We start from the raw sequence: 12,500 nt of genomic DNA on the forward strand, positions 1-12,500 counted from the left end.
ACATGAAGTCATTACCTTTGTGGTGTTGCTGTGGTTCCCCATCTTACCCCTTGTCAAAAGGGTTGGGTTAACTGTGCTGGTAAAATTGGCGTGATATGTTGCTAACACCGCTTCCATTTTTCTCAAATTATCCCAGGAGAAAATGTTTTGGCGAGCGAAGCGTGATTTTTCGGACGCGATGCGGATGAGCGAGCGACGGGGTCGCTTCGTCCCGCGCGCCATCTACATGAGACGAAGTACTTTTCGAAAGTGTAGCAAAATGCTTCTCGTAGTTCCGAGTCTCAAATCTACTGAACAATGAAATTCAGTACCACTATTTCATCAATTTGTTTGCACCCGTAAAAGCCCCATCAGACACAATCGAAAATTGTTGGTTTATGCGGTGCAGAAATTAGTTGTGTATTGACTGAATATAAGGTCTGTTCTTTAATGATTTTCCTTCTTATATGAAAAATAAGTTTTTACTCCGGTTTTCCTCTTATGATCTTCGCGGAAATTGTCCGTGAGTAAACCTAGAACAACCAGTTATGGTCTTAATTCTTTTTGTTACTTATCAGCTGAGTTGTGGAATGCGATACCTGATTTTATCCGTACCACTGACCAGTTTACAGGTTTTGAAAGGATAATCCAGGCCCGCATTTTTGCCACTGATTTATTTATGTATCCATATATGTTATATTTTAGCCGTTAAATGTAATGTCTTGAAGATATTAGTTCTTTTAGCAGGATGTCATCCCGGACGGTTTCATCGAGAGCTCCTTGTAATATTAACAGTCTAACTTGCTCTCTCGCTTGAAGCAGGTGTTCAACCCCTCTTTAGAAATTTCTTTGATGTCAAAAAGAAAGCATTTATTTCTGAAGTCTTCACAGTCTTAAACATCTGGGCCCAGTTGTTTAAAAAGTGGATAACGATATTCACTGGATAAATCACCATTCATTGGATGGCTGAACTTGGCTTCGCTATAACTTATCCACTGGATAGTAAATTATCAGGTGGATAACACCAACCATCATTTGAACAACTGCATGGGGCGTCACGAAAAAGTGCATTTAGGTTGACTCTTTCTGAACTTACTCCCGCTTGTTACCTTTAAAATTCGTCAAACCAAACTTTTGTGACATTTCCGTCCATTTTGAAGCCAACAACTCTTTTTATCAACGGATATGATAACTTTTAAAATCGTCATGGTTTTTTTTTTGATATTTCCTTTTTAACTGTGGTCACAACAGGCTACTGTTTAAAAGAAAGCGGGAAAAGGCTACTTTTTACCAGAGACGAAATAAACATATTTCAAATCAGAAGGGTTTTTGAAACATGTAAATTTGTCCGCCTGCATGCATTGTATAACACCTTATTCCAAAATGGCCGCTGATTTATGCGGGTACAAATTGGCCCTTGTTGCCTCGTTCAAGATGAAATATTCTTTTTAATTTTAAGCTTAAGAACGATGCATCAAGGGCTTATTTGAATAAAAACAAAAGAATATTTAAATGGCGGCCAGTTTGGAATAAGGTGTATGCTTGCTTTGCTCAGTGCTAGAAAGGAAAAGGTGTTTCTTCATTTTGTATCCCTTATACATTTTAGAAGAACATTTTCGCTATCTAAACAAAACCTTCATCCTATCGATGTAAGTACGTAGTTTTTTTTCTCGTTCCCAGTCGTCTATCATCTTTTTTGAAACGCATCCGAAAGTTTCTTGGGAGAAGACATCTTTTTGCAGCTCCTGCCTTCGTTATTGAAATAAAAATCTTCAGTAATTCGTTTAATAATTATTAACGCAAGGCATATGACGCACAAATGGTAAGATTGATATTTATGCAAAGCACACATAATGATTGTTTGAGTGACCATTCAGCTGACAGGTGAAAACTACAAAACCTGTTGTTTGGACTCAAACTACCACAATTGCTCAACGAAGGCAAACTTTTTGCAATGAAAGAAAGCAATTCCCGGACGAATTCAGGGTAACAGCTTAACACAGTGACTCAATTGGATGCAGTAAGTAAGACAATAATTGGAAACTTCTAGTGAATAGGTCCGAAAACAGTAATTTTATACGTTGTTATGTCCCAATCAGATGTTACGTAATCTTTCCTGAAGAAGATTTCTGTTAAAATCAAACCTATTTTTTACAAGTGACAAAGTTGATGACTTGTTTAGACTAAATAAAGTTTAATTTATTCTAAAAAATCATTTTGTTCGCCTCGTATGGGTTAAACTTGAACTCGTAACTAACCGGCATCAACCAACAAGAGGGTCTGAATGGGGGGTCTACATGTCGGTTGTCGGTAAATTCCAGTTAATTTTTTTGTCGATAGTCGGTAATTTTTTCCTCGTTTTGTTGGTAGTCAGTAATATTTTTTAGACCTTTGTCGCTAGTCGGTTAACCCCATTCACACCCTCTAACAACTAACCGGAACCATCCGGCATTATAGCTCAGTTGGTAGAACAAGTGATGAGCAATAGCACGGTCGGTTGTTCAAAAGGAGGTTTACGTTATCCAGCGGATAAACACTAGCAAAACCAACTGAGTTATCCATGCAATGGATAGTGATTTATTCAGTGGATATCACTATCCACCCTTCGAACACCTGGGACCTGGATTTTCATCTAACTGCGATGATCTTTGCAACTTTCATTTCAAACTTTTTGATGTCATTTCATTTACTACTTAAGCAATAGAGGACGTTTTTCGTGTTTCCATAGCCTCATCTGAACACTCGGGGAAGTTGGGAGAATTCGAGAGAGTTATGCAAACCCGAGACGCAGTCGAGGGTTTGCATAACTGTCGAGAATTGTCCCAATTACCTTGAATGTTCAGTTGAGGCTGTGGAAACGCGGAAAAAAGTCCTCTATTGCCTTTATAAAATATTTCTCAAAGATAATTCGACAAATGAAGGAAACAAATGAAAGAAAATTTTTGATTTTAGATACACGGTCATATTTCCTACCAGCCAATCAAAACGCGCGTCTGACAGCATACAACCAATCGAAATTCGTGATGTCACAGCCTTGTTTTCATACTCTCATCTAAACACAGCTTTTGACCAATGAGAGTGCGCGTACTATCCTAATTATTTTATAAAGAAGTTTACAACGAGGTGAGGGATAAACCATTACTAGGCGCGCCTGCTATTGGTAACCTATTGTACTAAGCATACACGTCTGCATAACAATAGCTGTTAAAAATAACAATATCTATTCATTAAAAACCACTCATTCGTTTAATGCAAATCACTAAACCGCAACCCGCCAAATTTAAAGCGAAATCTCACAATTTAAGGCGCCTTACAAGTTGTCAACGCGTAAAGTGGAAATGAACAAGGAAACCGAAAGTGAACTGGACCGGGACCTCTTTTCAGAGCTCATCGAATTTCCGATCAATCTACTTCTGATTAATATGGTTGACTCCTGTGTTCTGACTGGCATAGTATCCCCGCCACTCCTTGGCGATAATGCGCCCCGCTTCAAAGATGCCAAGTACAGTACATCCCACGGGTGGGCGAGAACGTTTGTCCATCTTTTACTCGTTTACACGAGGTTCCATAGAAGCGGTCAATATAAAAACAAGAGAAAAATGTCGTGCGGCGATTAGCATCCTTTGCTGATCTGGACCTTCACACTGGTGAAAACGTGAATGACGCGAGCATATTTTCTGTGGCGTCCGGTCGATTTGACCACAACATTTTGCCTTTCACATCGAATTCCGTATGTGTAGTACATAAAAATACTGCCGTCAAACGTTTTGTTGATGATGACCTGGCGACAAAATCAATTGCGTGCTGATTCCGACAAGGCCTACACGGTCACCCCTCCTCTAGCACATATTTGGTGAACTTCCCAGATTCTGGGAGACACGTGACCAACCTGAACAAGGGTCTTTTTCTCAACGACAATGGATGCAGAGAAGAGAGACCCTGGGAACGAGGTTGAGTCTTCTTTTCTCTTCCCGACTTATCTCGGAAGATCGAAAGAGACTCTGCTCGCAGGGTAGAAAATGCACCGATCGGAGTTAGTTCCTTTATAAAAGACATGATTTGCATGAAGTCGAAATCACCTCGCCATTTTAGTTCCACTTTTAAAATACACTTTCCTGCGCGTTAGAATATAAAACGGTTCCAGGAGCGTACTTTATTACATGTAGCTGGACAGGAGTGTGGGTGGTATAATATTGAGTGCAAGTAAGTAACATGTTCACAGAATATTTCAAATTTTGTCCCTCCAGAGTGAATACTTAGAGAGCTTAAAAAGATACTTTAAAATACTGAAATGGGCCTACAGAAATTATAAGCACATGATAAAGGTGTCAAACTCTGCGAAGCGACATGCAAATAACAGCGGAAAGTCTGGAAGCCATACCTTTGACCTCTAAAAAAGTTTGTTATAGCACAGCCAAGCGGCTCCACTCTACTGGCTTCTACTTAAAATTTCTCCTCATAACAGAGCACAAAGTACCCTTCAGAATCACTTGTGACATATCGAAAGGTCGAGAGACCGAAAATTAAATAAGAACGGCAAATGCAAAATAGTCACGAACTGTAGGAGTCGTGTAGGGCGGTCAACCGCATTTTACAACGACCTTTCAAATATCTATCTTGAAGATGTCAACAATCAGCGATTCAACCAATCATATCATGATACCAGTAGCTGGTATCATAGAACGGCGGCATCAATAGAATGTCTACAGACTCCCTCGCTTCGTTCGGGCTCCGTCACCGGGAGCCTTTTCGCGGGCTAATATGAGTGCATATGTTCCCAACGTGAATTAGGTCGCTTTCCATTCTACCCAAACGTTCGCAAAAACGGATAAGGAATCAAATAGAACGGAAATATTCCAGAAAAATTTAGGAAATTTGGGTATATTTTGCGAAGTTGTATTCCGGAACAATAGGAAAACCTCGTCCCATCATTGGTTGATTAATTAATTCCTCCTCAGGCGCTACGTGCTGTTTACATTTTGGAGTAATACTCGTTGAGTTGATTGCTGCTCGCCATGTGAAATTATTTAATTTTTTAACTAAAGCTTTTGGTAGAATGGAAAGCGCCCCTAATTTCTTTGCTACTTGTGAATACGTTCTTATCGGTTAAGACAGTATCCCGCCCAGTTTAGCGACGGTTTGGCTCAAAAGTTCTTCCTTCCACAAATTTATCCCAGATCTGTTATGGATTTTCCAGAAATATTTTAGCCCCTTTTCCTACGTTTAGTCCGAATTCTTATCACTTGTGTTCTCAAAAAAAGGCCGTCCTCAATAGTGCTGCGCAAGTCGGGCAAATGTCGGCAACCCCTGAAAAGCATGCGTGACCATCACTCGGCCCTAACGACCTTCACTGCATTTATTTAAATCGACGAATGAGGGAAGACTGGGAATGAGTCGGCAGAGATTGCACAATCATCCAGAATCGAGCATCACATAAAAAAGGCTTTTGTCTTCGTAAAACTGTGAAATATTGGTATCTACAACTTATCTGTGCTGCAAGGAAGTTATGGGAGCACTTTGAAAAGATGCATGACATAAAATTAAAGAGCAACGCACATTCAAATTGAGTGGCAACGAAACAATGCAAAGTATGATTGATCGATTTTTAAAAGTACCATGGTTTTGTCACAGAAGAAGGTAGAGAAAAAATGAGACATATGTTTAATCATGGCAGTTCATTCCCATGAAAATGACCTACGTAACTGAGTTACGAATTTTGATAAAGAAAAAAAAGAACACACAAAAAAAAGCCCCAGTGGAAATCGTGTAATTCATCAGCCAGTACTAATGAAACGAACACATCAATTGTAAAATCGAAGTCTGGCTTATCAAGTTATCATATCTGATTCCCAGTATTGAATTGAAGAAAGGCCAGCAATAGGCAATTTTTGGTTCGGTTTGTAATTTGTAATCTTCCTTTGATTCCTCGGACGATATATAAGTTATCAGAATTTCCGCGGTGTTGTTAAGTGGTCGGTTTCCCAAAAGTTGCCAGGTTTATGCCGTCAAAAATAGTACCAATTTTTTCAGGAGGTTATATGGATCAGACCAGACATGTCAAATTTTGTGTTTATTTAAAATGAAACTAAACCCTGATTAGGCTGAAAGCATTCATGTTCAGGTGATCGATGACGGTCAGGCAATGCGAATGACTTCAACACCATTCGGCCATTTTTGACTTTCACACCCATCAAAATAGTTTTTTCGCGTACTTCAGCCGCTTGTTGGAAAATGAATGCACATTAAAAGTTCTTTTGGCTAAAAGCATTTTCACCGGAAATAGAAAATACTTTGATTTATTTAGTTTTTTAAAACCTCTTTTAAATGAATACATTGGCTTTGTTCATTACCGCCAATTGTACTCTCATTTGCATATTGCTAAGCGGAGAAAGAAATGCTGTTTCTTTGTGTTTCATAGCTATCTGAGCTGAGTACCGTTTTACAGTCAAATGTGTTAATTGAAATGTCAAGAACTGCCACTGGTAAACGATTTTGAAAACTAGAGTATATTTGATTTTGACAGGTCACTTTGAACTACGCGAATTGACAAAATTTCCCTGGACTACTCGAGGCCTTGGTTTGAGTCTAAAAAAAAAAACAAACCAATAAATGGAAGCTTTCTCTGTGATTGACGGATAAAGGTAAGAATTGTAGATGCCCAAGAGTCATTCTCCTTACCTTTTTTTCTGCCAAGATGGACCTTTAACTTTTGTTTTTTCGCTAAGAGCTAAATGCGTTGACATCACTTTTATACACGGTGATTACATATAAAAGAATAATCACCCCCAGAAGAAAAAAAACCCAGTATACTAAGCCAGCCTTTAGCGTGCTTTTTCTTAGTGTTCTCTAATTCAACTCTTTTTGTTACAAGTCTGACACCCGAAAATCAAAATACACGCACGCTGTATTTTCTATAATTCAAGTGTTATCGCATGGTTGTATATACAAATTACAATGATTGCTTCAACACGAAGCAAACAATCCATTGCAAGTTTTAATGATCAAGTCGGTGATGACAGCTTGTATTTTTTCAACACCTTTCTGTAGCGGAAAATATCCGAATCGTTTATCATATTTCAGTTTGCGATCATGACTAGTGATTCTCGTACTTGTGTGTTTATGAGAAGAAAAAAAAAATTGGGATCTTTTTATTGATATTTCTTATTCTTCTCAATGTTATAAATTTACGAATTATACTACAGCGTTAGTAAAACACAATCATTAGAATATACTATCATCAATACCACAACTTAGGTTTTTGCCCGGATTACTGATTCAGCCAGAGGTAATTAATCCTCGGATGCATCAAGGATAGAGTTCAGTTCAGATCTAAATATTAGTAACATTATTGAAAGCTTTGATTGGCTAATTTTCAGCGGAAAGCGATGCTCAGGAAAGTAAATTTCGGCTGTATCAGTTTAGTTCATCATAAAACGCTGGGGTACAAGTAATAATTTTGTCTTTAATAAACGTTTAGGGGCAATATTTAAGACCATGCACGACAGTTGAGCGCGGTGTATTTCTTACTCCTAATCTGTGTAAGTTTTTAGGTGATGATTTAGTCTTGATCTCCTATTAAATTAGCAACAAAGTCATGCATGCGATACCGATGTTGAAATCGCATCATTCCGAAAGGTACGATCAGTTCCCCGACGTTGATGAGAGAATGAATGAATGACTGGCTAAATGACTGAATGTTTGAATGAATGAATGGAGAATGGATGAATGAGTGAATGAATGAATGAATGAACGAACGAACGAACGAACGAAAGATCCAAGGAATAACCAACCAAAGAGGAAACAAACGAACGGCAATACGAACGACTGAAAAAAACACTGAGGAAGAAACAAATGAACGAACAAATTTAAGAGCGGTGAAAGTTAAAGAACGAACGGAAGGATATGTAGACGAACAAATGAACTAGCTACTGGAACGAAGGGACAAACCAACGAATGAATGGATGTATTTTCATTTAACCTTCCTATTGATGCTCTTCAGGATTAGTTCAGTTGCACAATTGCTAACACGCAATTGTCAAATCTTACCTGATATCCCGCCCTTCCAAAAGATCCGATGCAGACAGTCAAACCGAGACTACGGTCTTTGTTCTCTCTCTCTTATATTTGTGCGAAGTTCCGTTATCATCTCATCAGAATAACAAAAATGCGAGTCCTAATTAAACGTACTTTGGAGAAATCTTTGCCATGTATAGAAAATATCCTACAGTGGCCCACCTCTGCCATGACATTTTTTTTGTTTGTCCATGACAAATCTCTTTTCAATACATGACAAATTTCTTTTTCCATTCATGACAAAACTCTATTCTATCCATGACAAAACTCCTTCTATCTGTGACATCAGTCGTGACTTGTCATGACACTGGCATCCCAATCGTAGTCTGTGAATTTCAAATATTCGGTGAATGATGCATGTTGATCTAAACAGTTGAAACCCAAAAAATAGCGGCCAAAAAAAAAAATTCTTAAAACCTAAACCCTCCTTCCTTCACTCCACTGTCCATATGCCACAGTCTGGCGGGCTTATGTGCAATATCATTTTTTTTTCCTCCGAGGTTGATCAGTGAAATAATTGTATGCATTTGAAGCGCGGGCCATAGACGAAAGATTGACTGAAGTGATTCTAGCACTTAACTGGACAATTTAAGCAATTGTCTCTTATAGGATTCGAATATTGTTGAAGCCACGTGAACTTTTCGGATGTGTAGAAGAGACAATTGCTTAAATTGTCAGTTGAGTGCGAATATCACTTCAGTCTACCTTTCTAGGTTGATATTGTACGTAAACCCGCCCTAATGTGACATGAGGACAGTCGAGTGAAAGGGTAGGAAGGCTTTAGTTTTCAAAAATATTATTATTTCCGCCGCTATGCCTTTGGTTTTAACCTTTTAGATGAGCATGAATCACTCTTACAGGAGTTTTGTCATGGATAAAAAAAAGTTTTTTCCCTGGGTTTTTTCATGGATAGAAAAGAAATTTGTCAAGGCAGATGTGGGTCACCGTAATAACCAGTACAATATAACTAAATTTCAAGACAAACAAATGCGAAGATTGCTTTTTAAAATTTTTTTTTGGCATGACCTCTTATCTTTCAAAGTTCATGTTTTGTCACATGTAAAATCTTGAGGAGCTGAATTCATCTTTCAGTTTGACCGCCTAATTCCGGAATAAATGCTCGCGGCGTTGATTACAAAATGAATTAGCAGACTTAAAGCTGGCTTACCATCAATGTGCTACATCTAAGGTACGGTATCAAAAATCGGTAACCTTTCAACGCGGTTATTGATCGCCTGTTTCCCTTTCTAGTTTACTCTTTTAACTTTGACGTCTGCCCTTACCTCGAAAAAATTGGAGATCATCTTTCTTAAGTACTCCGCAAATTTGTCGGTTTTAATTTTCAATGGGAGTCATGAAGTCTTTGCCATATCCTGTCGAAGGAATTAGCTTCAGAAATGTACATAGATACACATATTCAGAAAATCTCCGCATCGAATTTTATTATGGCCAGAAATTTATACAAGCATTTATGGTTTATTAAATTTACTAACACCGAGTGAAATTTTATCAGATTTCTTCTTCCGCAAATTTGTTCAAGTACAGATCTGAAGTGATTTCGTATCTCGCTTCCGTCTACAGCTTGTGTAAATGCAAAATGAACAGAAAATACGTAAGACAGCCAATATTTGACTTTTAAAATGAAAGCACTAGGTTTTCTTGGTGCTTGTTCCCAAAGACACTTCGTCCAACACCTCTGATCTTACCCCTGATAATTGTCCATGTTTGAAACAGCACAAAGACAAGAATTTCAAAGATATTAACTAATAATCATCCCTGGAAACACTCGAAATTGACATTTCCAACATGTAGCTTTTGAATTTTCCCGTGGGGTATGTCCCGAGGAATCTCTCACCTTCTAGGGGCCGCCCACTTCTCCGAAGACATCTCTTGATTAAATCCTGGATCCACCCCAGTGCATAAACGAATTCATCTTGCGACTCTCTCGGGGAGTGATACCCTGTTGTCCCAAGGGCAATTATAGTTTCTTTTTTGTGGAGTCTTCCAAAACTTTCTCTGTGTTTCCTCAACTTAGATTGTAATCCTTCAAGGGATCTTCAAGTGGATCACTTTGTAAATATATCCTATATTTTACGTGGTTCTCTCAGCAACTAATAACCTTTGTTGACAGATAATGGATTGTAAGGGAGAACCTGACAACGATTCATTTTCCCCTGCAAGACATTTGGTTGAAAATACCTGCTTCGACGCTGACTCTACCGCTGTTAAAACAAGCAGAATCGCCCCTTATGTATTCATCATAATCTTTTCTGTGATTGGGAATATTTTGGTCGCGTTGGTGGTCTTCAAGGTCCGTTCCATGCGAAAAGCAATAAACTTCTTCATTGTGAATATGGCCATAAGCGATCTGCTTATCACAGTTGTCTACATGCCTCGTGTGATCTCCATACTTCTGGCGGGCTATCAGTGGTTGTCTGAAGGCCTTACTGGTCTTGTTTTCTGCAAACTGGTTTATTTCATTCATGAAACTGCTCTAAGCGTGTCCATATTTTCGGCCGTTTTCATCAGCGGTGAGCGATTCTTAGCAGTGGTTCGGCCTCTAAAAACGTGGACCAAAAGCATTACGACAGCTCGCTATCTCATTGCTTCGACGTGGATACTATCTTTGGCAATGCGCATTCCCATTCTAATGGCAAACGAGATTGACGCGAGTTGTGGCAAGACTTACTGCAGGTTTTTCCTGGATAAAACATTTTGGCCAGGCTCATCAGTCATGTATCACAAGCTCAACTTGATTGGAATGTATGCCACACCCCTTGGCGTCATGGTTGCTTTGTATTCTGTCACGCTCTTAACTTTGAAGAGGCGAGATCGACCAGGGAATCGTATAGCAACTGAGACCCCTCAGCCTTCTGAAATAATGAACAAGAAGGTATCCCGTATGGTTCTTGTGGTTCTAACTGCGTTTTTGCTGTGTTGGTTGCTGTATTTTATCGTCGCAGTCATGGAATCTTACAGCATTGACATTCCCTGTAACGTGCTTTATCTACGGCTCGTCCTCGCTCATTTCAATTGCGCCCTGACGCCTGTGATTTATGCAATTTTCAGCGAAAACTATAAGCGTGAATTTCAGAACATTTTGTGCGCGTCCTGTAGAACGACGAGAGTGCGTTCGACAACGGTACAACAAGATCTCGATACACTACCAGAAAATGTACCCAAAAAAAGGGGGCAAACTACCACTGAACTTTTTTAAAATAAAAAAAAAAACTCAAACTGGACCGTAAAGCATTAATGTCAAAAAAAGAGAACTTGGAGAAAAGAAAAACTAAGAGCAAGAATAAAAATCACCGATGACTGACCATTTCGCGCTTGCAGTCAGTCGACTATCAAAGACTGAAACATTTATGGTAATTTTAGACTTGAATGGATGGGTTGTCGTTCTTCAACCACCAGGTTATGAAAAAGCACCTATCTCCTGTTTGCCCGGGACCCCCCCCCCTCCCCCCCCCTCCTCCCTCACTGACCCCTTATTTTCAGATTCACCAAAATACTTCCGTTGAAATTGGTCATAAGTGGGTCGGTATACCATCAAAACCCATTAAAATCTATTATGTTCGTATATTGTCTATAATATATATCACCCAAAGCTAAAAATAGTTCTGTTTATTCTTTAAGTCCAGCTAGGTGCTCAACGTAAACTGACCCCAACCCAAACTGGATTAATACTAGAAAAGGACAAAGAAGATTTAGGCAAAAGACGAACCCTAAATCTAGTTCTTTGGACAAAAGATTGTAAAGAAACTCAAGTTGTCTCCTTCAGGACGAGCCCTTGTTTGTCTAAATTGAAATTCAGGCAAAGGGATTGTTTTCACAACATTGGAGACTCACATTTGCTTCTTGAAAATCAATCATGTATCATGTATCAAATAGTACTACGGAAAAAAACGGGCTCAAAAGTTACATTCTAGTTGTCAATGAATGTCCATGAATTTCGTGGGTAAAAATCAAAAGAAAAATGCAGTAATAACAATAATGGATGGTATAAACAAATCTCGATTATTTTTGAAAACTAGAGTTTTGAAAAGTTCCGCATACTTTCAACGAATTTTCTTTGGGAGATGAACTAAACACAAACGGTTTTTGTGCATGTTTCGTTCATCTCCCGATACAGCAACAGTTTTTCTAGGAACCAAATCCGTCAGATCTTTTTTATATGAGGACAACAGAACAAGAATGGACAACAGAAACTGTTAAGTAACGAGAGAATGAAAGGGAAGGGTCGTTCCTGAGCAACATATATCATTCTTCCCCCGGCCCCCCACCCCCCCTCCAAAATTAAAAAAAACACCATTTCCACGTTGTCCTTTTGGTATCCTTGGTGACAAACTCTGAATGTATCTATTGGGCTAGCCCGAGACGTTTGAATTAACCAACCAGAAAGTAAGGCAGATATCAACAAACAAGCTCCTGCGGACATTAAAACA

General features: G+C 38.9%; 1 protein-coding gene across 1 annotated transcript; it reads left to right on the plus strand.

Moving 5' to 3' along the window:
• The first annotated feature begins 10,248 nt into the window (after window positions 1–10,248).
• Window positions 10,249–11,328, plus strand: LOC138006372 (substance-K receptor-like). Its single transcript, XM_068852652.1, has one exon. The coding sequence runs from the start codon at window positions 10,373–10,375 to the stop codon at window positions 11,267–11,269; it is 897 nt and encodes a 298-aa protein (XP_068708753.1). The 5' UTR covers window positions 10,249–10,372; the 3' UTR covers window positions 11,270–11,328.
• Window positions 11,329–12,500: the final 1,172 nt, after the last annotated feature.

Source organism: Montipora foliosa, chromosome 6 (assembly GCF_036669935.1).
Source record: "Montipora foliosa isolate CH-2021 chromosome 6, ASM3666993v2, whole genome shotgun sequence".
Lineage (NCBI taxonomy): Eukaryota > Metazoa > Cnidaria > Anthozoa > Scleractinia > Acroporidae > Montipora > Montipora foliosa.